General features: G+C 43.2%; 2 protein-coding genes across 3 annotated transcripts in view; both read left to right on the top strand.

The window, feature by feature from the left end:
* Positions 1 to 207: 207 nt before the first annotated feature.
* On the top strand, positions 208 to 9986 carry LOC123990617 (interactor protein for cytohesin exchange factors 1-like). Its single transcript, XM_046291252.1, is given in 11 exon segments — positions 208 to 1181; positions 1322 to 1344; positions 1645 to 1838; positions 5152 to 5225; positions 5721 to 5769; positions 5771 to 5793; positions 6648 to 6718; positions 7566 to 7660; positions 7824 to 8034; positions 8548 to 8717; positions 9029 to 9986. Coding segments are annotated over 9 exon segments (1059 nt in total). The 5' UTR covers positions 208 to 1181; positions 1322 to 1344; positions 1645 to 1679; the 3' UTR covers positions 9236 to 9986.
* A 7099-nt stretch (positions 9987 to 17085) lies between these two features.
* Positions 17086 to 27946, top strand: part of LOC123990615 (rho guanine nucleotide exchange factor TIAM2-like) — a 77160-nt gene continuing 66299 nt past the window's right edge. For both annotated transcript variants that reach the window (XM_046291250.1, XM_046291249.1), the window contains exon 1: positions 17086 to 17270. The gene's annotated coding sequence lies outside the window, so the exon portion shown is untranslated. The remainder of the gene's footprint in view (positions 17271 to 27946) is intronic.

Genomic DNA, 27946 nt, shown 5'->3' with positions numbered 1-27946 from the left:
ATATATCAAGCATGTCACGGAGGAAACGGTTGTCACTAGTTACCACAGCCACAAAGTCAACTCCGCCCATTTGTACAGTTTTTCGTTTAAAAAAATGTATTTTAAACCTTAATCTTAAACCAACCACACTGCTAACCTTCTGCTTAACCTTAACCTTAAATTAAGACCAAAAAGCACATTTTTTGCTAAAGCCAATTTGGACTTTGTGGCTGTGGTCACTAGTGGAAACTGAGAAATGTTGAACCAAATAGAAAATTAAGAATAATGACCGGAAATCGTTCATCATCAGTAGCAAGGGCAGCAGCAGAAAACGCTTCTTGATGCTAAAATTGTGTATTTTCATGCAATTGCTGTCTCTTCACGAAGAACACAATGCTTTTAAAAATTCTGAAGAGTAGCTTTCTTAATCTGATGGGTTGGATAATGCACTTTTTCAAAAGTTTAGAAGTTTGTTACAGGTTGAGGAGGCGTTGTGTAAAAGTTGTTTCTCGTCTGATCTAATTCATTCAGCCAATCATTACTCAGAAGTACCGACGTTAAAGTATCCGTGTTTAATTGAACCTTTTTTTATGCGTGGAATTGTTATCCTCGTCAGACACTTTCTAAATGATATCTAATACACTGCCTTCATATTAAATTACACGCTACCTGGAAATCTAGACTGCAAAATGAAGGTTCGTGATTGTGATTTTCTTATATGAGTAAAGGTATTTTCAATATGTAGCCGAATACAAGTAGATAGTACACAGGGTGGTGTCTAAAATGTAGGAATAGTGTTTGTCCAAACTGCCGCGATGAATTTGAAAGGTGAAACGTGCCCTCATGCAGTACTAACCCCAAATGACATTTTCAGTCAGCTCCTCTCACTTCCATTTGTGCCTACTAGTGGGCTAATGTCTTTATTTGATCTCTTGCATGTAGTTTGATCAAACCACTAAAACATATTTGGGTTGATAAATGCTTAACATGTATATCATTTTGTAAACCCATGTCACTACATTTTGGAGAGCAAGACCAACATGCTATTGCCATGTGAAATGACTTAAATGTAAATGAAACAGGATGCTGTTTTATCTGTGACTAGTGGTTGGTGGTGACAGCAGCAGGAGGGGTGTTTGTAACTGTTGGACTGTACAAAGCTCTACATGTAGGCTATACTTGGACAACGTTAAGGAGGAAGGGTATGCTCTTCATGTACATCCTCTTGTCATTCTGAGAGTCTGTATGAGCTGTTGTGCCTGATGGCTCCAGCATGCTGGTGACATGCTGCTGTAATAGGATATCTCTTCTCTCTGGATCAAACTCACCTGGTGCCGTACAGTACCTTCAGGACAGTGTTTGGAGGTAAGATAGCTAGAAGTTCTAGAAAGGGTAGGATCAACACCTCTCAACCTATTAGATTACATTACAATGTACAGATTCCATTATTTAACATGGGCTTTTCCTAGTTTGCCAAATGTGGAATACAAAGGGCTACTTAATGGTAAAGTGTTGAAGAAAACAATACTTGCCTGCCCCAACCAAAGGTCTAGATGACCTGCTCACAAGGTTACAAATAACAGAGTAATATACTCTAAGGACGTAGTCGTCCTGCCTGCCTGTACTGTAGCTAATGTTGCAGTGCCTGACTCTGTCTGTCTGTAGGTCCCATAGGTAGGCTTACCATAGGTGATTCTGTGATGAGCCGTCGCAAGGTGTCTTTGAAGGAGCTGGGTCAGGTGGACTACCAGGGCTGGCTCTACAAGAAGAAGGAGAGCAAGGGCTTCCTGGGAACAAAATGGAAGAAGTACTGGTTTGTTCTGAAAAATATATCCATGTACTGGTACACTGGTCAAACGGTAAGTCCTAGTGTTGTGCTAATCTAATCTTTGTTGTTTTTAGGATGTTGAGTTGTGCTAATCTAAGCGGCGACAGGGTAGCCTAGTGGTTAGAGCGTTGGACTAGTAACCGGAAGGTTGCGAGTTCAAACCCCTGAGCTGACAAGGTACAAATCTGTCGTTCTGCCCCTGAACAGGCAGTTAACCCACTGTTCCCAGGCCGTCATTGAAAATAAGAATGTGTTCTTAACTGACTTGCCTGGTAAAATAAATACAAATAAATAAATAATCTAAGCTGTCAATCTGTGTTGTGTTAGATTAGATTAGCACAACTGTCTGGGAGTTGTGCTAATCTAATCCAACATGTTGTTTTGCTAATCTGTTGTTGTGTTCTAATATGTGTTATTGTTATGTTGTGTTGGGACTGGAAACATTTTATTAGCTAAATCTCAAAATGCTTTAGTTTAGGGCAGGAATGGGGAACTGGCGGCGGCCCCAATTTTGTAGGCCTACGGACCAATTTAAAAATAACTTACTGTTCAGTTAGAATAATAGAATACACAAGGTGCTATTTAGACATTTAGTTGTGCGTCAGCAGTCACTCAATTACCCCAGGTCAGCTAAATATTTTTAGATTGTTAAATAAGTCTAGTGTCCAGCTATCTAAACTTGTAGTAAGCATGGTCGAATTACCGACCGGGGTGGGGCCCATTGATCATCAGTTATCATATTAAAAACTGCAAAATTTTGCCTCCACCGTATAGCAAAATATGTAGAATTGCAGCAAATTTGCTTTAAAACAGCAACATTTTCTCTACACCCAATGGCAACGTGAGGAATTGCAGATAATGAACTCTAAAACTTTGCTGTAATGAGGGGGGCTGCTTTGCTCGCAAGGTACGGAGGCCCCTCATGATGAGTTCCATTTTTTGTCCCAGCCCCATCAAAGTTGCTCATCTCTGGTTTAGGGTATACAAAAATGTATGCTCATATTCAATCAAATGTATTTATAAAGCCCTTTTTACATCGCCTGATGTCAAAGTGCTATACAGAAACCCAGCCTAAAACCCCAAACCACAAGCAATGCAAATGTAGAAGCACGGTGGCTAGGAAAAACTCACTAAAATGGCAGGAACCTAGGAACAAATCTAGAGAGGAACCAGGCTCTAATGGGTGGCCAGTCCTCTTCTGGCTGTGCCGGGTGGAGATTATATATATATATATATATATATATATATATATATATATATATATATATATATATATAGATTATAACAGTATATATATATATATATATAGATTATAACAGTATATGGCCAAGATGTTCAAGCGTTCATAGATGACCAGCAGGGTCAAATGATAATAATCACAGTGGTTGTCAAGGGTGCAACATAGAGTGCATCAGGTCAGCACCTCAGGAGTAAATGTCAGCTGGATTTTCATAGCCGAGTATTGAGGTCGAGAAAACAGGTGCGGTAGAGAGAGGGAGTCGATCATATGACCTACTGAAGAGATGAGTCTTCAATAAAGATTTAAAGCTCAAGACCGAGCCTGCGTCTCTCACAGACAGACAGACCATTCCAAAACAAATGGAGCCCTATAGGAGAAAGCCCTGCCTCCAGCTGTTTGCTTAAAAATTCTCGGGACCATAAGAAGTCCTGCGTATTGTGACCGTAGCGTACGTGTTGGTACAGTTGAAATCGTAAGTTTACATACACCTGAGCAAAGTTAATTTAAATTCAGTTTTTCACAATTCCTGACATTTAATCCTAGTAAAAATGCCTTGTTTTAGGTCAGTTAGGATTACCATTTCATTTTAATGTGAAATGTCAGAATAATAGTAGAGAATATGATTTATTTCAGCTTTTATTTCTTTCATCTCATTCCCAGTGGGTCAGAAGTTTACATACACAATTAGTATTTGGTAGCTTTGCCTTTAAATAGTTTAATCTGAGTCAAATGTTTCGGGTAGCCTTCCACAAGCTTCCTACAATAAGTTGGGTGAATTTTGGCCCATTCCTTCTGACAGAGCTGGTGTAACTGAGTCAGGTTTGTAGGCCTCCTTGCTCACACACACTTTTTCAGTTCTGCCCACACATTTTCTATAGGTTTGAGGTCAGGGCTTTGTGATGGCCACTCCAATACCTTGACTTTGTTGTCCTTAAGCCATTTTGCCACAACTTTGGAAGTATGCTTGGGGTCATTGTCCATTTGGAAGGCCATTTGCGACCAAGCTTTAACTTCCTGACTGATGTCTTGAGATGTTGCTTCAATATATCCACATACTTTTCCTACCTCATGATGCCATCTATTTTGTGAAGTGCACCAGTCCCTCCTGCAGCAAAGCACCCCCACAATATGATGCTGCCACCCCCCACAGTTGGGATGGTGTTCTTCGGTTTGCAAGCATCCCCCTTTTTCCTCCACGATGGTCATTATGCCCAAACAGTTCTATTTTTGTTTAATCAGACCAGAGGACATTTCTCCAAAAAGTACGATCTTTGTCCCAATGTGCAGTTGCAAACCGTAGTCTGGCTTTTTTTATGGCAGTTTTGGAGCAGTGGCTTCTTCCTTGCTGAACGGCCTTTCAGGTTTTGTCGATATAGGACTCGTTTTACTGTGGATATAGATACTTTTGTACCTGATTGATTTGCACGTTCATCTCTAGGAGACAGAACACGTCTCCTTCCTGAGCGGTATGACGGCTGCTTGGTCCCATGATGTTTATACTTGTGTACTATTGTTTGTACAGATGAACGTGGTACCTTCAGGTGTATGGAAATTGCTCCCATGGATGAACCATTTTTTCTCGGGTCTTGGCTGATTTCTTTTGATTTTCCCATGATGTCAAGCAAAGAGGCACTGAGTTTGAAGGTAGGCCTTGAAATACATCCACAGGTTCACCTCCAATTGACTCAAATTATGTAAATTAGCCTCTAAGCTTCTAAAGCCATGACATCATTTTCAGGAACTTTCCAATCTGTTTAAAGGCACAGTCAATTTAGTGTATGTAAACTTCTGACCCACTGGAATTGGGATACAGTGAATTATAAGTGAAATCATGCACAAAGTAGATGTCCTAACCGACTTGCCAAAACTAAAGTTTGTTAACAAGAAATTTGTGGAGTGGTTGAAAAACTAGTTTTAATGACTCCAACCTAAACATATGCAAACTTCTGACTTCAACTGTAAATATTAAAACAGTAATGTGTACTACTCTCCCGGACAATGTTCCTCTAACCAACCATATTTATTAACTATCGTCTTGTCACATGATCGTAATCAATTATGCATGTTATTGTTGTTTCTCTCTCTGTTACCTCTTGGTGTGTAGGCTGAGAAAGCAGAAGGATACATCCAACTTACAAACTCCACTGTCGACCAAGCAACAGAGTGCAAGAAAAAGCAGTAAGGTTCTTCTCATTTAAAGTTTCCATTTGGCCTGTTGGAAACCCGAGTAGTGTGGGCTACACACCACACGGTCACAGGAAATTGCTGAGCTTTTGCAAGTCGAGCTCAAATGTAGTCTTTGTACAGTAACTCTTCCTTGCCTTCCTTTGACGGTATATTTCACGCTGTGTTCTGTATTATCACATTCTTTCGTCTGTGTAAGTCATCAACCCTAAACCATGTTTCTTTTGTTCTTTACGGTATGAACGCATGCATAAAATAACTGCCCGTCTGCTGTTGACCCCATTTTGTGGTTTCACTTTAGCTTCCTTCCAAAAATAACTCTCTCTCTTAACACACAGAGCAGTGTTCTGCTCTCTCCTTTAGTGTCCTATCCTGTCGTAGTAATAATAAGAATTGTATTTCTAGATCATTTTTCACGTTTACACTCAAAACACTTAATGTAGTATTTGTTGATCTGATGGCTCTGTTGTTTTGCCTGATCTCATCCAGTGCTATGAAGGCCAGCCATCCACAGGTTGTGACACTCTACTTTGCCGCCTGAGAGTCTGAGAGAGATGAACAAGTGAGTATGTAAAAAGAGGGCAATGGAGGCAGGCCAGGATATTGTAGCCTATTTGTGCCAAATGTGTTATAACTAAACCAAGACAGACCACAGCCTGTCGTTTCCAATGGGAACAGATGAGTTATAGTGGGCAGAACAAGCAAGGAGGTTTGCAGAGCCAAGCACGAGCTAGCGAGATCCTATTGGTCGGTTCTAGTATACATCTGCATATTTCCGTTAGGGAACGCCTACTCTGTGAAATGCGGTGTGCAATAACTCAATTCGACTTTGCACTCCTTCTAAACAATGTGATTTAAAAATAAAAAAAACTTTGGCAAAGGCTAAGGTCTATAAAACTTAGTCCACTCTGTTCATAACATATGTTAATTTGGGGACATAAAACTGTATTGAGATCAAATGTTTAATGATGACAACATTCGCAAAATGTAGGCCAAAATCTATCTAATTTTATATTCTCCCACTGGAAACGCCAAGCAGATGCTTCATATTTATACATCCAGTGAAATATCTGTCTCCTTGTTGAATCTGTGTTTGTGTAACGCTGATGTAAAAGGGGCTGGTAGCGGATGTGGGCTGACACTTTGAAAATATAACCTATTTATGTGAACGACTTTTTGTGTACTGTTTAAATGTTGTAAAAGTTTAATCTTATTGTATATTATCTCAGCTTCATTTGGTCTCATGGGGCCATATTAAAATGCCATTACAGTTACCCATCCTGAAGCTATTTCAGGAAGCTACAAGCTATTTGAGGAAGCATGTGCAAAGAGGACATTTGCCTCCTAAGTACATAAAACATTGGCCGTACTGGTCAGGTATTAGTGTTTTTCAGTCATGGCTTCTCAATGTTACAGGTGGCTGTCTAAACTGTCAGCAGCAGCAGCGGCTGCGACACTGGACGAGTCGTCAGAGAGGAACACTGGGGGTAATGGACTCAAGACATTACATGGATATTTTTAATATTTAATATTAAATTGTTTGGTTTGTTTTCTTGATGAGGAAAGCCAGAAATAAGCTAGGCGAACACCGTTGGTGTAGTGGAGGGTATACCCACTTATTTTTCAGTACGCATTGCGTGTACACATTTCTTAATCTCCACTGATGCGCATCAAAGTAGTGTAGTGGAAGTATAAACCACGTCAATTAATAGGGTTGATGGAACAGATCAGAATGTTTAGCTTAAAATGTTGATAAACTATTCCTTCACATTTTAGGCGCAGCAATGTACACACGGCGCTAGGCCTACGCGTGAAAGTTCCCGAAATGCAATTGCGGGAAAACGCCCTTCTAAAATGCGCACCCCGCAAAGCGAGCGGTTTAATGGACTGAAATCGAAATATCCGTTGGAAATTTAGGAAAGGGCGTGATTTAAAGATCCAACAACTTTCATGAGTTGCTACTGTGACTAGGATAATGCCTTTGGCTGATAGACAATAAAAGAAAGTTGGAAGAACCAATACAACAGGAGAATGAATATGTCTTTAGACAAAATGATTGCCTCCACGTTTCTGTGGTCGGATTTTGGTTATAGGCTACTTTGAAGCAAGGGAAGAAGACATAATATGAAGTAAAACGTCCAGGTGTCAAACAATTAAGGAACAGGAACAATATCATGATGGTAATGATAGACCAAACTGTCTTCTGGTAGATGGAAAGGCTTTCCCAAAAAGCTCTATTAAATGGCAACTAGCTACAAAGTAGCCTATTTCTACCTGTCAGAGGGATATCATGATTATTTGCATCAATCCATTGGCGTGTGTGCGTTTGTCTAGAGTGCTATAGTGAGGAGAGTGACCAAGAGGAGGTTGAGTCACTGGAGACATCTGACGCTTTCGACTCTGAGCAGCTGACCATAGACTCTGTTAATGTGAGTGCTCTGTCCCATTATACTGCTTTGTATGTATGAAGATTGTTCAGCATTGATGCTACTTTGTGCTAGTGTTTAGACTCTGTGTCTGTTGCTGTAGATAAGACAATAAGCCTCATGTTAACCCAGTGTGGATGTTGTTCTCTGTTCTCTCTCTACCCAGGGAGATGTCCCCCCATCTTGCTCCACCTCGTCCCTATGTCACTCCACTGACCCCATGTCTGCCCCTGACACCATTGTGACTTCAGAGGGCACGGAGTCCTGGCTGGATGTCCCTTCTCCAGAGAGGGCAGTGGGACAGGGCGCTCCCCTCCACCCCTTCAGACTGGAAGAGGAGGATGGACCGGGGGCTGAGGCCCAGGGAGGAAAGGAGGGTAAACTGTTAGCTTCACTGTATCGACACCACATCATCTCACTATCCTGGATTGACACCACATCATCTCATTATCCTGAATTGGCACCACATCATCTCATTATCCTGGATTGACATCACATCATCTCATTATCCTGGATTGGCACAACATCATCTCATTATCCTGGATTGACATCACATCATCTCATTATCCTGGATTGACACAATCATCTCATTATCCTGGAATGACACAATCATCTCATTATCCTGGATTGACACAACATCATCTCATTATCCTGGATTGACACAACATCATCTCATTATCCTGGATTGACACAACATCATCTCATTATCCTGGATTGACACAAAATCATCTCATTATCCTGGATTGACACAAAAGATGGCATAGTAGCCTAGTTAACACCCACACCTCTATACTGCCTGTTTGTTCTTATGAAATTATTTTGAATGATAACATGTAAATGATGGCATATTTGTATGCCAAATCTTGATGTATTATTATGATGATTTTTAGAGGGTACATCTGATGAAATGGAGGCACTGTACATCCATCTGAAGCATGCCAGACTATCTCCATCTGGAGAACTGAAGAGGGACTTCAGAGCGTCATTCATTCAACGCTGCAAAAATGACAGAGTCAATGAGAAGCTGCATCTGGTTAGGACCCTCAACAGCACTTTAAAGGTGAGTCGCTTCATTCTGGGTCGATGAGCTTTCTGCTTACTAGAACAGGGTCATGTCCAGTAGGGCACGACATTATTTATTTTTCAAACAAAGTGTAAATGAGCATTTCTGCTGGACTAGTTTCAGGTAGTAGCTCCCCATAACCCCGATCTCTCATAGTTTGTCAATCAAACCCATGAACATGGAAGTTTTTAGTTTACTGATATTCCCTGGCTACAATACCCTTAGATGCACCTACATTATTTCCTGTTGAAATGTGAACAGCTCTACATGTCTTTCCAACACCTTAGTCTGATTTATATATTCAATAGGCAAAAGAAGCCGACCTGTTGGCTATAGATCACGTGCTAGCAGATCCCCTTCTTACTGCACAGAGGTATCGTCAATGGAGGGTTGGGAACGTGGTGCTACTGCAGGAGATCACTCAACTCAAAATGGGCCCACCAGGTGGCAGCAGAGAGCAGTCTTTCCCCCTCGAAGCTCCACGGACCCACTGCATCACTGAAAACAGTGTGTGACCAACACAGAACAATGACAGGCATAGAGGCATCGGATATGATTCTCCACGGCCCCTATTTATAAAGCGGCTCAGTTTAGGAGTGTTGATCTAAGATCAGCCCCCACCCCTTAAGGCGAAACTGATTTTAGATCAGCACTACTCTGAAATACTTTATGAGTAGGAGCCTAGGCATGCCCATAAACAAAAAAACAACAGCATTGTATTCCTTATTTTATCGAGAATATTCCTGAAGAAGTGCCGTGGATATTCCTATGCTTTCTTGTATGAATGGTTATCCATGTTTCTTAGTCTTTTAAACACATTTTCTTTTATGACATGTGCAGTATAGTGCCACTTAGGGATTTTGGGATAAGATGCTCCCTCTTTTAAAGGGAAACGTAATTATAATGGCACATTTTGCATTCCTTTAGAAATGTACTGGGTGGATTGGGTGGTAATACTATTTTTCTAGTCACCATTGTTTGTAACACTGATATTATGGAAGTTTGTTCTAGGTACACACCTTGTTCAATTAGTTTCACGTCACTGAGTCTGGCCTAAGTAGAGTTTGTCTAAATAACTTCTATCATAAGTAAATCAGCATTGACTAAATTATGTTTTTATTTGTTTTTAATATTTTATCATTCAAACATTGTAAATATTTTGTACATTGTGTATGGTTTTGTGGAACGAACTTGTACTGTTTACATGTTGTATGAAGTTAACAAGCATATGCTAAACAAATAAAGTCAGCTTTTCGCTAAGTCAAAGCCTAATGTCGTATTGACTTATTATCGGTAGACCACATGGCTCCAAATAGGATACGGATGGCACGCATTGAATCTGCTGGTATTTTTGTACAGCAGCAATTCACGTGCTGAAATTAGTAGTAAAGCACAACATCTGCAGTGGCAATGAAAAGGTCAAAGTATTGTAAAGAAACTGCGTATGATTGCAGAAATACTCGGCAAAAAGTTATGTGAATGAAGTTGATGGAAAGTAGCCTGGAAGATACAGATGATATATTGGCCATCTGTTGCAGGACCTTTTGTGTAAAGCACAAAGACGGATTCTTGGCTGGCTGCCCTCCCGTCAACCTCACTGCTGACACCAACTCAATTGAATGAGGAATGGGGGGGGGTTATTCACTGTCTCTCCACTAGATGTCACTGTTATGCCGGATGGATGGAGAGCCTGTCTTTGACTGCTTCTTTCTCAGATGGTTCATTATTCCCAACAAAGTGCACTACTTTTGCCCAGAGCCCTGTAGGGCCCTAAATAGGGTACCATTGCAGACAGCATTGCCTTACTGTAGGCCTCAGGGTAGGTAGGGGGAACTCGTCTTGCAGCGTAACTAAGGTTACCCAAACTTTAAATGTGTTTCCCAGTCAAACACCTATGTTTTCCATGGATGCTATCCTATATGAGCCCCCTGGGGGCTAACACAGTATATATTTAACTGGGGTCATACTGAAGGAGAGAGAAGACTGCAGTAGAGGCTATAGGAGGACCACCTGGTATACACCGCACTGTGTTATTAGGATGTTTAATGAAAAGGCTCTTTTCAAACTGACTGTACTCTAAATTGGAGTGGGTACATGTGTGTGTGGTCTTGGGAATGTCGGTGTGTATGAGCTAGAGCTGTTAAATAAGCAGTCACATTCCTAACACCTGATGACACAACTTATCTAAACGTCGAAGACGGAGTGTGAGACGTCGAGGCAAAATGTCAAATAAACAATTAGAATTTCAGAGTGCAGGTGTTTTACAACAAGCGGGTCAGGAAATAAAACGGACTCTTTGTGTAGACACAAAAGCAAGCTATGGTTGGGGCCAGAGGTGTGGAGTTAAGGCTTATCTAGACCTACTCATATCCAGCTATGGCTCTGCTGCTTACAAACAGTAAAATGGTCTCAAAATGATTTCATCATGAGAGGATCTGGATGCAGGGCTGCCTGCTTCCCCGCAAAATCAGCATGAACAGGAGATCCCTGGGTTATATGCATATCTATTAGTCTCTGAAGTTCTCCACTCAAGTGTACAGAGAGCAATGTTAACAGCAACTTTGTTGTCCCATTCATTAAAAATGACCTGAACTATTCACACACACACACACTGGTGATGGGGTACACATCATACACGGACTCATTAGTGTAATATGAATGAATGACTTGTGGTTTACCAATCCACACAGAAATTATTTTATATGATGCTGACAAAATCAGGGGCTAATATTGCATTTCCTAGAGTTCTATCATGTCAAATGTTATGAAAATGAAGTTCTACATTGAGTGAGAGATATATGGCCTTGAGTAATCTGCAAAGATGATAATGTTAGGGAAACATCAGCTATTTCTACTGGCTTCCTGTATGTCCATCCGTAAGAATGTCCGAGGCCAACCATGAAGCTGGTTCAAGAAGGGCTATTTCTACTGGCGTATACTGTATGTCCATCCGTAAGAATGTCTGAGGCCAACATGAAGCTGGTTCAAGAAGGGCTATTTCTACTGGCGTATACTGTATGTCCATCCGTAAGAATGTCTGAGGCCAACATGAAGCTGGTTCAAGAAGGGCTATTTCTACTGGCGTATACTGTATGTCCATCCGTAAGAATGTCCGAGGCCAACCATGAAGCTGGTACAAGAAGGGCTATTTCTACTGGCGTATACTGTATGTCCATCCGTAAGAATGTCTGAGGCCAACATGAAGCTGGTTCAAGAAGGGCTATTTCTACTGGCGTATACTGTATGTCCATCCGTAAGAATGTCCGAGGCCAACATGAAGCTGGTTCAAGAAGGGCTATTTCTACTGGCGTATACTGTATGTCCATCCGTAAGAATGTCTGAGGCCAACATGAAGCTGGTTCAAGAAGGGCTATTTCTATCTGTATGTCCATCCGTAAGAATGTCTGAGGCCAACATGAAGCTGGTTCAAGAAGGGCTATTTCTACTGGCGTATACTGTATGTCCATCCGTAAGAATGTCCGAGGCCAACATGAAGCTGGTTCAAGAAGGGCTATTTCTACTGGCGTATACTGTATGTCCATCCGTAAGAATGTCCGAGCCCAACCATGAAGCTGGTTCAAGAAGGGCTATTTCTACTGGCGTATACTGTATGTCCATCCGTAAGAATGTCCGAGGCCAACATGAAGCTGGTACAAGAAGGGCTATTTCTACTGGCGTATACTGTATGTCCATCCGTAAGAATGTCCGAGGCCAACATGAAGCTGGTACAAGAAGGGCTATTTCTCGGTAGGTTCTGTTTATGTGCATATTTAACCAATTGATTTGTTCTACAGTGCCTTCGGAAAGTATGAAGATCTCTTGACTTTTTCCACATTTTGTTACATTAAAGCCTTATTCTAAAATTGATTACATGAATACAAAACCACAGCAATCTACACACAATACCCTACATTTTTACAAATGTATTTTTTAAAAATCAATAAATTCAATTGATTGGATATGATTTGGAAAGGAACACACCTGTCTATATAAGGTCCCACAGTTGACAGTGCATGTCAGAGCAACAACCAAGCCATGAGGTCGAAGGAATTGTACGTAGAGCTCAGAGACAGGATTGTGCCAAGATCTGGGGAAGGGTACCAAGAAATGTCTGCAGCATTGAAGGTCCCCAAGAACACAGTGGCATCCATCATTCTTAAATGGAAAAAATTTGGAACCACCAAGACTCTTCCTAGAGCTGGCCAAACTGAGAAATCGGGAGAGAAGAGCCTTGGTCAGGGAGGTGACCAAGAACCCGATGGTCACTCTGACAGAGCTCTAGAGTTCCTCTGTGGAGATGGGAGAACCTTCCAGAAGGACAACCATCTCTGCAGCACTCCACCAATCAGGCCTTTTATGGTAGAGTGGCCAGATGGAAGCCACTCCTCAGAAAAATGTACATAACAGCCTGCTTGGATTTTGCCAAAAAGGCACCTGAAGACTCTCAGACCATGAGAAACAAGACTCTCTAGTCTGATGAAACCAATATAGAACTTTTTTGGCCTGAATGCCAAGCGTCACGTCTGGAGGAAACCTGGTATCCCTATGGTGGCAGCATCATCTGTGGGGATGTTTTTCAGCAGCAGGGACTGGGAGACTAGTCTGGATCAAGGGAAAGATGAACGGAGCAAAGTATAGAGAGATCCTTTATGAAAATCTGCTGCAGAGCACTCAGCACCTCAGACTGGGGCAAAGGATCACCTTCCAACAGGACAACGATCCTAAACACACAGCCAAGACAACGCAGGAGTGGCTTCGGGACAAGTTTCTGAATGTCCTTGAGTGGCCCAGTCAGAGCTAGGACTTGAACCCAATCGAACATCTCTGGAAAGACCTAAAAATAGCTGTGCAGCGACACTCTCATCCAACCTGACAAAGCTTACGAGGATCTACAGAGAAGAATGGGAGAAACTCCCCAAATACAGGTATGCCAAGCTTGAAGCGTCATAAACAAGAAGACTTGAGGCTGTAATCTCTGCCAAAGGTGCTTCAACAAAGTACTGATTAAAGGGTCTGAATAATTATGTAAATGTCCTGTTTCATTAATTTTTTTATAAATTAGCAAAAAAAAAAAAACTGTTTTTTCTTTGCCATTATGGGGTATTGTGTAAAGATTGAGGGGGGGGGGGGATGATTTAATCAATTTTAGAATAAGGCTGTAATGTCAGAACCAGAGTAGAGACCAGAGTAGAGTAAAGCACTGATCAAAAGTATTGCACTTTAAAGAGAATAGGGTGCCATTGGGGAGGTAAATAAAGACTCCAGTGAGTCATTAGTCATCTTTGGACAGCTTCAGAAACAGCCTTGGTGTTGCTCAGATGACAATGCCACACATTCCTAAGCAGTGCTTGTGGTGTAGGCCGCCACCAATGTTGCGTCAGACCAGCTACAGATTGCTCCTCACTTTAACCCACAGCGCAGGATCAACAAGAGGACTGTTCTTATGCTCTAGACACATTGTTTACTACTTTGAGCAAACAACAATAACATTCCAGACAATTTTGTTCCATCTAAAAACCAAAAGTCACAGAAACTGGGATTTTCTTGGAAGGCGATTTGTCAGGCAGTGTTATGAGTTGACTTGCCACACAGATACAGTATGTTCATCACATGATAAGAAAGTCAACAATGACTATAGGATAGTCTGGACATGCTCATCTCAACCATCAATGCAGGTGCAGACCATCACACATGCCAACCTATAAAAAAAACATCCCTGAGAAAAGGCCCTTCCCTGGATCTCCTTGGCCTCCTGGGTTACAGTTAGTCTGTCAGCATCCCCAGAGAGCCTTCCTCAATCTGCCCTCATCCACTCAGTCAATATCAGCAGTGATAATGTTTCTGCATCACTGGACAATCAAGCGTCCAAAAAAACATCCTCTTTGCTATATAGTGTACACATTTTTACCAAAGCCCTACCCTACATAGTGAATAGGGTGCTATTTAGGACGCAGTCACAGGAATATTAATGCTGATTGTTGATATGTGCTGCCGAGGGGCAGTCCAGGTCCCCTGTGAGTCTCCTCCCTCAAGACTTCTATATATTTTATATCTTTACATGATTACATTTTCTCACCCTGTTTGGGGCCTTCCGTAATGCCCTGTGGCAATGATTACATGGTGTGAGTGTGAGTCATGCCATTAAAACAAGGTTATGGTGTTAGACATTCAGAGGCTGTGTTGTATGGGCTACAGACAATAGAAACAGACAGACAAAGCCAGCACCACTGATGGCTAGACTATTACAGGCCCTGTGGCTTGCCAGGAAGCTATGTACTGAAATTATACATGTGGATTTGACAGCCAGGGCTGAGCGGGCCTTACCTTAGGCTGGAAATGATTATATCCTTGACAATGACAGCCGTGTTGAGGGTAGAAAAAAACAGGGTGGTGAAATAGATCCAGAAAACACCACAGATAAGATGTTTCTTGATGTCTGAACTTGGGTGGTTTCAGGGACTGGGACTGATGAACCAAGTCACACAGCAGATAGTTAATATAAATCCTCTGTCCTTACGGCTCTTATACTCTGTGGTGGGATGGATGGACGGGATGAGTGAAGATAAAGTATCCCACTCAATAAGTGAACCATCCACACTCTGGCTGGACCAAATTACATCCTGGATCAAATCAAATCAAATCAAATTTATTTATATAGCCCTTCGTACATCAGCTGATATCTCAAAGTGCTGTACAGAAACCCAGCCTAAAACCCCAAACAGCAAACAATGCAGGTGTAAAAGCACGGATCATTGGGCCCAGTCCGTTACCTCTCACCACCACTCACCTTGCCCGGGGAACACCACTGTAAATAGGAAACGAGAGCCCATGTGGACACCCACCCGCAGGGTTTCATTTCGCAACCTAGCCGGGTGAACTGAGGACTGGAGGGGGAGGCAGAGACAATGGGAGGCTGAGAGAAGGGGAGGCTGAGAGAAGGGGTGGCTGACACAGTTCCAGGCAGGTACAGTAGGGTACAGATAGATGGAGCGTTGTTGTACCTGATGGGGAGATAGACATTGTAAAATGTTGAAAATTAAAACATTTATTTAAATAGTGGCAATAAAAACTTCCAGTGCCCTGTTTTGAGTCGTCAGTCACGGTTCCATATCCTCCCTCTTCGTGTTAAAAACAGGACATTTGATGGACAAATCTTGTCTTTGATAAGAGGAAATCAAATCAATGACAGATCAAAGTGTGTGCCCAGAATTGATGAGAACTCAGTTAAAATGATTCTAGTTGCCTCCTCTGTGTATGTTTTGTTGATAGGAACTGTTGTGAGGAGCAGGCCCTAACTGAGATCAGGCTTCTCTGATTAGCAGAACAGTTCATGACATACTTCCCCTGTTTTTCTTAGCTTGGATCATATTAATACATCCCTATGTAACACTTGATTTGGGTAACTCAGTTCTACACTATTTGAAAAAAAAGGTGCTTTCTATAACCTAAAAGGGTTCTTCAGCTGTCCCCATAGGTGAACCCTTTGAATAACTTGTTTTGGTTCCAGGTAAAAACCCTTTTGGGTCCAGGTAGAACCCTTTCCACAGTGTTCTACATGGAACCAAAAAGGGTTCTACCTGAAAGCAAAAAGGGTTCTACCTGGAACCCCCCAAAATGTCCTATGGGGACAGCTGAAGAACCCTTTTGGAACCCTTTTTCCCTAAGAGTGTAGGGTCCACTTGGTCACACTTCAATGGCTTTAGATTACAGCTTCCTTTGTTATTACTGTGTATTGTAACTTGCCATGCTGTACTTAAAGAGTTACACATTAATAATAGCACTATGTAGAATCTTGTGTGCAGGTATCTTTTAAATGTAGTCTTGTGAAGATATGGAATATTTTGAAGCTTCTCCTCACACTTAGTAACCCTTACAAAAAAATATTCCAGTTTTGAAAATGCAGTAACTGCAGTCAACGGTGGTACTTAGGACGCAGTAACTGCAGAATAACTGTGGTGTACTGCAGTTATGCTGCACTCTAACTGCAGTTACACAGTAAAACATTTTTATTTTATTTTGGACATAGTATTTGCAGCATACTGAAGTTATACTGCACTCTGACTGCAATCGTTTTTCTTAAAACTTTTGGAAGAGGTAATGAAGACAAATTAGGACTATGTCAGTTTGTGGGAGCAGGATTCCACACCATGGAGAAAAGTGAAGGATTAAGAATGAGGCACATATGAATTAGAGAAACGATATGTTATTAATGTTGTTACTATTCCTTAGGAAATGTATTATGGCATATTCATGCTCCATAGAAAAATGAAGCGCGCATCCGTCCCACTGGCGGGGGTGTGGTTTCCACCAATACAACTACTATGGTTGAGGTACTCCTCCCTCAATGTATTGATGAGCATACTATTGTACATTTGTTGAAGGATAGGCTAGGCTACTGTTCATTGCTTGGACAGCATTTTAATTTCCAGGAGTTGTTTAGATCGTGTTGTGTCTTTTGAAGATCTGTAATTCGTGCAGAAACTATGGAGTAACTGCAATTGGTCCCAACCGTGCAACCTCCGGATTTAGGCTACCGTGAGTTTAAAACGGGTGAGTTTAACTATTGGTAAATTATCTTGATTTGATTGTTTCAGCGTTGATCAGATAACAATTGTATTGTCGCTCCGGAATTTGTTTTCGGACACATTGTTGGTTAGTCTAGAAGTATTTATATTGTTTTCACGCAATTGTCGAATAGTATCCACAAATTAGCAGTATAGCCATATTCTCACGGGTGTGGATAAAATAAAGGCGTTCCAATTAAATGTATCAACATTTCCCCAAAAGTGTTTACTCCTCGAGCTACATCAGCGTGGTATGACATGTCACAGTGCGCTTGGCTTGCATGTGACTGGTCCTGTTTGTAAGAATCACTTGACATCTGTTTATTAATCATTTATGGAGGCATTCATTTAGTAGAAGTCGTGTTACATGCTGACCAGACCGCTCATGTGTTCGTGTGGATTTTATCCACCCACACCAGATGAGATCAGGACACGCACTCTGAACCAACTATATCCAACTATATTAATTTGGACACAGGTCGATTAAACATTATGGCAATTTAGCTAGCTAGCTTGCTGTTGCTAGCTAATTAGTCCTAGGATATAAACATTGGGTTATTTTACCTGAAATGCACAATGTTCTCTACTCTGACAATGAATCCACGGGTAAAAGGGTAGACAGAGTTTGTTTCTAGTAATCTCTCCTCCAGGCTTCTTCATCTTCTTTGGACTTTATATGGCGGTTGGCAACCAACTTTAAGGTGCATTACCACCACCAACTGGTCTGGAGTATGGACCTCAGTTCACCTTTCAATCACCCATGTGGGTATATGCTCCTAAAAACCAATGAGGAGATGGGAGAGGCGGGACTTGCAGCGAGTCAATGTCACAAATAGAACAAAGTTCTATTTTAGTGCCTGGCTACTACGCATATGCAGATTATTTTGTAACACCTTTATGTTAATGGACATCGATATGTCTTGTGTGTGAGCAGAGAGCAGAGGAGATGGCATAGCGGCACTTGTGGCCCTGGTGGGTGATATGGATGTAATTGTAGGGGCCAAACCAAGACTTACTATGAATAACTGTGGCTCTTGTCTTACTGTGGTTTTTGGACAGTGAGGCTATTGCGTCTGACAGTCTGAATTATTTGTCTGACTGGATGCAATAAATATGACATGTTATGATGCCATTACAACTATACGCAGATAGTTTATGCTCACTAAAACGAGCTCTAGCAATGCATTTCTATGACACATAAGGTAGCCCGACCAGTCGTTTGTCATCTGTGTCCAACTGGATTCTTGAAAGCGTCAGCATGATTCAGTTAGGCAGGCGCCTAGCCGAACCGAAGGAGTCGCACACTCCCTTAAAAGGCCTTTGCTTGAAAAACAAGGGAAAAGATGCCATAGCCAGTATACAATTCCTCAAAATAGTCAGAATTCATTTAAACCACCTCAAGAAATCGGTCATTTCTTTTCACGTTTTTGCCGAGGAGATTTTAGTCACTCAATTTTACATCTAACTTAACTGTTTGGTGCCGAATTTATCATTTAAAAAATTTGCATGAAAAGTAGTCGTCTCTCATTGAATGACAACAAAGACATTATTGAATAATCCCTACTGTTGACCAGTCACAGAAGAAGGGGCGTAAGAATTCGGCTTGCCTCCAGAAAGAAATGTGTGCCCGAACAGCCGAAAAAAACGATACCGAATTCCAAAATGAACAAAAAGGTCACAAAATGTCATAATATATGGACAAACTCTTCCCAACTTTTTAGTCTGGGAAGCATGCGTTTATGCAGCCGGCTAGCTATACACATGTGTCCCTGGGGACCGGCTTGTACATAAAACATCCTCCATTCAGACTGCAGGCGCATCGTTTTCCTCCTCAACTTGCTTTAATGGCGAGCCGGCAGGAAAAAACTGTTCCACCACCATGCTAGTAGCTATTGCTACTTCCAGATCTTGCATATAGCGTTCAGCCAGGGGTAACAGACTGCTGCAACCTGATTGACCGAACATCAGGAAGTATAATTAGCCACTCTAGCATGGTGGTGGAAAATTGTGCTTTATTAAGACAGTACGCATATTTTTCCAGTTCTTCTTTTGGAGTCTCGCCATTAAAGCTAGTTAAAGAGGAAATCGACGCCTTTGCAACCTGAATGGAGGATATTTTAAGTACGAGCCATTCGCCGGGGGACGGGAGTGTACAGCCAGCTGCACAAAGTCCAGTCGGACTCAGATGACAAACGCCGTAAAAAGAATAATAGAACCATCTGCGGCCCGTCGGGTTACCTTATAAGACTGCGATCAATGGAATTGTAACGGTCAGATAACATTAACGCACCCTTAATTCTGTCATTAGCAAAGCACATGAGCATGAAGCCAGGTTTAGAAACCAACAAACCATCCAGCCCACTATTCATTAACTTGCTCCAACACAATGTCGTTAAGTCATTAGACAACATATGGGGAAACAAGTCTTCACACATGACTGAAGGTACCTCCTCCTGTTCATAGGTAAAGATCCCATTGTCCATGTAGGCCTAATCATTAAGAGCACAAGACAGGAATTATTCATGACAAATGCATCTACAGAATGTTGTGATGTGGTGGGATTTTTTAAATTTTTAATAGATCAAACAGTTTCTATCTAAAATGCCAAATACGTTTGATATGCAAACTCTCAATGAGACTTCATGGAGCTGAGAAGCTCACTCGTAAGATATAGCTGGGGCCATGTGTATAAGTGTATCAGGTCCCTCCTGTCCACATCACCTTATTCATTATGATCTAAAAGGCTAAACTGATCCTAGATCAGCACTCCTACGCTGAGACGCTTGATACATAAAGCCTCTGGTCTGTCTATATTGAAAAAATATATAAATTGTCATGCAGGTGATAGAGGACCCAAAAGCGACTTAACAGAAACAGAGTTTATTCAAGTCCAAACAGGGAATAACAGAAATCCTCTAGTCTGTAGAGGGGAATAACAAGAGAAGCGGCCACAGACTGCAGGTCGCTTCGGGTAGGCGCAGGCCGTAGTTGACAGAGACACCTGCTCACACGCAGCATCTGATGAAGGCAAAAAACACGACAGGACAGGGCGAAACACAATCACAGCACGGTGAATACTAAACAAGGAACCGACGGGACAGGAACGGAACACAAAGGAATAAATAGGGACTCTAATCAGGGGAAAGGATCGGGAACAGGTGTGGGAAGACTAAATGATGATTAGGGGAATAGGAACAGCTGGGAGCAGGAACGGAACGATAGAGAGAAGAGAGAGCGAGAGAGTGAGAGGGGAGGGGAGAGAGAGGGATAGAAAGAGGGAAAGAACCCAATAAGACCAGCAGAGGGAAACGAACAGAATGGGGAGCACAGGGACAAGACATGATAATAAATGACAAACATGACAGTACCCCCACTCACCGAGCGCCTCCTGGCGCACTCGAGGAGGAATCCTGGCGGCAACGGAGGAAATCATCGATGAGTGAACGGTCCAGCACGTCCCGAGACGGAACCCAACTCCTCTCCTCAGGACCGTAACCCTCCCAATCCACTAAGTATTGGTGACCCCGTCCCCGAGAACGCATGTCCATGATCTTATGTACCTTGTAAATAGGTGCGCTCTCGACAAGGACGGGAGGGGGGAGGGAAGACGAACGGGGTGCGAAGAAAGGGCTTAACACAGGAGACATGGAAGACAGGATGGACGCGACGAAGATGTCGCGGAAGAAGCAGTCGCACAGCGACAGGATTGACGACCTGGGAGACACGGAACGGACCAATGAACCGCGGAGTCAACTTACGAGAAGCTGTCGTAAGAGGAAGGTTGCGAGTGGAAAGCCACACTCTCTGGCCGCAACAATACCTTGGACTCTTAATCCTGCGTTTATTGGCGGCTCTCACAGTCTTCCCCGCAGACAAAGGCAGACCGGTAGTGAAGCCTAAGGCGATGTGAGACCATGGTCGAGAAGGAATGGGGAGCGGTCTGAGACGACCGGCAGGAGGAGAGTTACCCGACTTAGTCTGCGCGCAGTCCGAACAAGCAGCCACGAAACGGCGCGTGTCACGCTCCTGAGTCGGCCACCAAAAGCGCTGGCGAATAGACGCAAGAGTGCCTCGAACACCGGGATGACCAGCTAACTTGGCAGAGTGAGCCCACTGAAGAACAGCCAGACGAGTGGAAACAGGAACGAAAAGGAGGTTACTAGGACAAGCGCGGCGACGCAGTGTGCGTGAGTGCTTGCTTAACCTGTCTTTCAATTCCCCAGACTGTTAACCCGACAACACGCCCATAAGGAAGAATCCCCTCGGGATCAGTAGAAGCCACAGAAGAACTAAACAGACGGGATAAGGCATCAGGCTTGGTGTTCTTGCTACCCGGACGGTAAGAAATCACAAACTCGAAACGAGCGAAAAACAACGCCCAACGAGCTTGACGGGCATTAAGTCGTTTGGCAGAACGGATGTACTCAAGGTTCTTATGGTCTGTCCAAACGACAAAAGGAAGCCCCCTCCAACCACTGTCGCCATTCGCCTAGGGCTAAGCGGATGGCGAGCAGTTCACGGTTACCCACATCATAGTTGCGCTCAGATGGCGACAGGCGATGAGAAAAATAAGCGCAAGGATGAACCTTATCGTCAGACTGGAAGCGCTGGGATAGAATGGCTCCCACGCCTACCTCTGAAGCGTCAACCTCGACAATGAATTGTCTAGTGACGTCAGGAGTAACGAGGATAGGAGCGGACGTAAAACGTTCTTTTAGAAGATCAAAAGCTCCCTGGGCGGAACCGGACCACTTAAAACACGTCTTGACAGAAGTAAGAGCTGTGAGAGGAGCAGCAACTTGACCGAAATTACGAATGAAACGCCGATAGAAATTAGCGAAACCTAAAAAGCGCTGCAACTCGACACGTGACCTTGGAACGGGCCAATCACTGACAGCTTGGACCTTAGCGGAATCCATCTGAATGCCTTCAGCGGAAATAACGGAACCGAGAAAAGTAACGGAGGAGACATGAAAAGAGCACTTCTCAGCCTTTACGTAGAGACAATTCTCTAAAAGGCGCTGTAGAACACGTCGAACGTGCTGAACATGAATCTCGAGTGACGGAGAAAAAAATCAGGATATCGTCAAGATAGACAAAAACAAAGATGTTCAGCATGTCTCTCAGAACATCATTAACTAATGCCTGAAAAACAGCTGGCGCATTGGCGAGACCGAACGGCAGAACCCGGTACTCAAAATGCCCTAACGGAGTGTTAAACGCCGTTTTCCACTCGTCCCCCTCTCTGATGCGCACGAGATGGTAAGCGTTACGAAGGTCCAACTTAGTAAAGCACCTGGCTCCCTGCAGAATCTCGAAGGCTGATGACATAAGGGGAAGCGGATAACGATTCTTAACCGTTATGTCATTCAGCCCTCGATAATCCACGCAGGGGCGCAGAGTACCGTCCTTCTTCTTAACAAAAAAGAACCCCGCCCCGGCCGGAGAAGAAGAAGGCACTATGGTACCGGCGTCAAGAGACACAGACAAATAATCCTCGAGAGCCTTACGTTCGGGAGCCGACAGAGAGTATAGTCTACCTCGAGGAGGAGTGGTCCCCGGAAGGAGATCAATACTACAATCATACGACCGGTGAGGAGGAAGGGAGTTGGCTCGGGACCGACTGAAGACCGTGCGCAAATCATGATATTCCTCCGGCACTCCTGTCAAATCGCCAGGTTCCTCCTGAGAAGTAGGGACAGAAGAAACGGGAGGGATGGCAGACATTAAACACTTCACATGACAAGAAACGTTCCAGGATAGGATAGAATTACTAGACCAATTAATAGAAGGATTATGACATACTAGCCAGGGATGACCCAAAACAACAGGTGTAAACGGTGAACGGAAAATCAAAAAGAAATAGTCTCACTGTGGTTACCAGATACTGTGAGAGTTAAAGGTAGTGTCTCAAATTTGATACTGGGAAGATGACTACCATCTAAGGCAAACATGGGCGTAGGCTTGTCTAACGGTCTGAAAGGAATGTTATGTTTCCGAACCCATGCTTCGTCCATGAAACAACCCTCAGCCCCAGAGTCAATCAAGGCACTGCATGTAGCACCCGAACCGGTCCAGCGTAGATGGACCGACATAGTAGTACAAGATCTAGATGAAGAGACCTGAGTAGTAGCGCTCACCAGTAGCCCTCCGCTTACTGATGGGCTCTGGCCTCTTACTGGACATGAATTAACAAAATGTCCAGCAACTCCGCAATAGAGGCACAGGCGGTTGGTGATCCTCCGTTCCCTCTCCTTAGTCGAGATGCGAATCCCTCCCAGCTGCATGGGCTCAGTCTCAAAGCCAGAGGAGGGAGATGGTTGCGATGCGGAGCAGGGAAACACCGTTGATGCGAGCTCTCTTCCACGAGCCCGGTGACGAAGATCTACCCGTCGTTCTATGCGGATGGCGAGAGCAATCAAAGAGTCCACATCTGAAGGAACCTCCCGGGAGAGAATCTCATCCTTAACCACTGCGTGGAGTCCCTCCAGAAAACGAGCAGAGCAGCGCCGGCTCGTTCCACTCACTAGAGGCAGCAAGAGTGCGAAACTCAATAGAATAATCCGTTATGGACCGTTCACCTTGGCATAAGGAAGCCAGGGCCCTAGAAGCCTCCCTACCAAAAACTGAACGGTCAAAAACCCGAATCATCTCCTCTTTAAAGTTCTGGAACTTGTTAGAGCAATCAGCCCTTGCCTCCCAGATAGCTGTGCCCCATTCTCGAGCCCGGCCAGTAAGGAGTGAAATGACGTAAGCAACCCGAGCTCTCTCTAGAGTATGTGTTGGGTTGGAGAGAGAACACAATCTCACACTGCGTGAGAAAGGAGCGGCACTCAGTGGGCTGCCCGGAGTAGCAAGGTGGGTTATTAACCCTAGGTTCTGGAGGCTCGGCAGGCCAGGAAGTAACAGGTGGCACGAGACGTAGACTCTGGAACTGTCCAGAGAGGTCGGAAACCTGAGCGGCCAGGTTCTCCACGGCATGGCGAGCAGCAGACAATTCCTGCTCGTGTCTGCCGAGCATGGCTCCTTGGATCTTGACAGCGTCTGAAGTCGCTGGGTCCATTCCTTGGTCGGTTCCTTCTGTCATGCAGGTGATAGAGGACCCAAAAGCGACTTAACAGAAACAGAGTTTATTCAAGTCCAAACAGGGAATAACAGAAATCCTCTAGTCTGTAGAGGGGAATAACAAGAGAAGCGGCCACAGACTGCAGGTCGCTCGGGTAGGCGCAGGCCGTAGTTGACAGAGACACCTGCTCACACGCAGCATCTGATGAAGGCAAAAAACACGACAGGACAGGGCGAAACACAATCACAGCACGGTGAATACTAAACAAGGAACCGACGGGACAGGAACGGAACACAAAGGAATAAATAGGGACTCTAATCAGGGGAAAGGATCGGGAACAGGTGTGGGAAGACTAAATGATGATTAGGGGAATAGGAACAGCTGGGAGCAGGAACGGAACGATAGAGAGAAGAGAGAGCGAGAGAGTGAGAGGGGGAGGGGGAGAGAGAGGGATAGAAAGAGGGAAAGAACCCAATAAGACCAGCAGAGGGAAACGAACAGAATGGGGAGCACAGGGACAAGACATGATAATAAATGACAAACATGACATAAATGCAACATGCAACCATTTCAAAGATTTTGCTGTTGAAGTTCATATAAGGAAATGAGCAACTTGAAATAAATTCATTAGGCCCTAATCTATGGATTTCACATGACTCTGCAAGGGTGCACCCAAAGAGGGAGCCAGGCCCAGCCTATCAGAATGTGTTTTCCCCACAAAATCACTTTGTTACAGACAGAAATACTCCTCAGCATCTCCCCCCTCCCCTCAGACAATTCTGCAAGTGAAGAAGCCGGATGTGAGGTCCTGGACTGGCGTGGTTACACGTGGTCTGCGGTTATGAGGTTGGACGTACTGCCAAATTCTCTAAAATGACATTGGAGGTGGCTTATGGTAGAGAAATGAACATGGAATTATCTGGCAACAGCTCTGGTGGGAATTCTTACAGTCATCATGACAATTGCACACTCCCTCAAAACTTGAGACATCTGTGGCATTGTGTTGTGTGACAAAACTGCACATTTTAGAGTGGCCTTTTATTGTCCCCCGCACAAGGTTCACCTGTGTAATGATCATGCTGTTTAATCAGCTTCTTGATGTGCCACACCTAAAATTCTCACTAACATGGATGTAAACACATTTGTGCACAACATTTGAGATAAATAATATTTGTGTGTGTATGGAAAATGTCTGGGATCTTTTATTTTAGTTCATTAAACATGGGACCAAAACTTTACATTGGCGTTTATATTTTTGTTCAGTGTATAATAAGGCTGTAACAGCTGGTCATTGACCATATGGCCATTGAGGTGGTGACTTCTTGGCCATAAAGACTGCTGTCAAATGAGCAAACAAGAGAAAGTCTTCATGTGTGACCCTCTGAGATAATTCAGAACACTTTTATTGAATTCTCCATGACAGCCATGACAGTAGGGCCATTGTCCAACCTTATTTAATTCGACGTGAAAAAAACCCTCTTGTAAGGATATTGGGCGACTTGTGGTCAAAGCTATCGTAACTTTGCAGAGAAACTTTGGGTCACATTTCATTATAATATTTATTTGGTCTGGTGGAAGAAAGTAGACATAACAAAAAGAACAAAAAGTTAAATTTTTACGCAAGAATAACAAACATTGACCAGGGTTTTTTTCTGGATCAAAAAAGGCTTAGGTGGTGGGCGTGACAGGGGGGAGCGGTCGGCGAGGCTAAATTTGAGAGAAGATTTTAGATGCCCCCATCTTGGTGTAGACATATATTTGCATTTTAAGACCAATTTCCTGTAATTCTAAACATTTTGCCATGCAGCTGAGTGAAAACGTTGCAGTTTTAAAGCAAATTTCCCGCGATGCTACATATTCTACCATGTTCTTTTGCTCAAATATAAAACAACATCTGTACTGCTAAATTCATTGATTTGGGAATTTAGAATTCTCTCTGAGCTAAAATATCTAGGTCTGTTATCTTTTCTACATACTTTATATCTGGTTTAGTCATTTACATTTACACTGAAGCTCTTTTTCTATCCCAAAAATGTATTTCAACATTTTTGGAACTTAGGCGACCTGAAAAAAAGCTTAGGCGGCTTGCCCAAGATTTCAATTGCAGATGAATCCCTGATTGACATAATTGATGCGTTCTCTGACACATGCTAGAAGTTGGAAACCAAACTGTTTACTCCCTGGTCCCTTGTTGACAGCTGAACTCAGTCAGAAAACTGGTCAGCCCAAAGCAAACGAAGAGCCAGTCCCTGGTCTTGGACAACAGTCAAAGAAGGGGATATTGGACCCCATGCAACATTCCAACAGCTATGCCAGACCAACATATGCTTACATACTGACAACAATAATCAGGTGAACCAACCAACATCAACAACCAGGCCTGGTCAACGCTGGGCCAGCCAGGTTTGCTCCCAGATAACCAGATGTAAATGGTCTGCGTTCACGCTCAATTGAAGTCAAACACGGGGTCCAATTGGCTGCAATCAATAGATAACATCGACCAATTCGCTAAGGCAAATTTGCTTTAGTAATGTAAAGCTGGCACCAGACTCCTAAGCACAAAAACATCATCATTTATTTTCTCAGCATAAATCCTTGACAACACCCTCCAGAAATAGTAAACCCTCTAATCTAGTGGCATCCAAATACAAGTCTGTGTGTGTGCAGATGCAGTGTACCTACAGATGGATAAAGCCAAGGCAGTGGAGTGGTTAGTCACTATGGGCTTTTGGTTTCCATGACAGCGCTCACTTTGTGCCCGTCAGTCGGCAGCATGCCCCAGCCTTCCACCCTGTGCTGGTGGTGGTGTGCTGTGTTTGCTCTGTCTACCACTGCACTCCAGGACTCCAGTTGGCCTTTTGTGTGCTCTTTAGTCTGCCCAAGCCCCTCACACACTCAGCTTCAGCAGCACAACAAGCCACGTGGGGGGGGGGGGGGATTTCCAGCTGTTTATTAGAGGCTGAAGAGAAAGAGACATTTTTACGGCCAACATAAGGTGACTTTCCTGCTGAATTTCCTGCTCTGTAAATCAGTAAAAGAGACAAGCATTGCAAGCAACAAGCATCCTCATTACCTTGCCATCATCTGCACACAGAAGGAGGAACACGTGTCAATGTGAACAGGTAAGTGAATGGTGTGGTGCAGTCAAAAGATAGCAGGGGCCTCATTTATACAGTTTTCATGCAAAAGTTGGCATTTATAAAAACTACACTTGAAAATGTGCTTATCCTCCCGCAAACTGTAGACTATGCGTACATACTGTTTCTAGTGGTTGATGTATTGCATTGCAAGAAAGCAAAAGCCAAGTAGTAGCCTTGTGACACTCTTATTCATAACAATAAAACAGGTAGCTATATATATGATGACTCTTATTCATAACAATAAAACAGGTAGCTATATATATGATGACTCTTATTCATAACAATAAAACAGGTAGCTAAATATATGATGACTCTTATTCATAACAATAAAACAGGTAGCTAAATATATGATGACTCTTATTCATAACAATAAAACAGGTAGCTAAATATATGATGACTCTTATTCATAACAATAAAACAGGTAGCTAAATATATGATGACTCTTATTCATAACAA

This window comes from Oncorhynchus gorbuscha, linkage group LG12, assembly GCF_021184085.1.
Source record: "Oncorhynchus gorbuscha isolate QuinsamMale2020 ecotype Even-year linkage group LG12, OgorEven_v1.0, whole genome shotgun sequence".
In the NCBI taxonomy this organism is placed as follows: domain Eukaryota; kingdom Metazoa; phylum Chordata; class Actinopteri; order Salmoniformes; family Salmonidae; genus Oncorhynchus; species Oncorhynchus gorbuscha.
The sequence above is the reverse complement of the archived record's forward strand: the minus strand, read 5'-3'. Positions and strand labels throughout refer to the sequence as shown.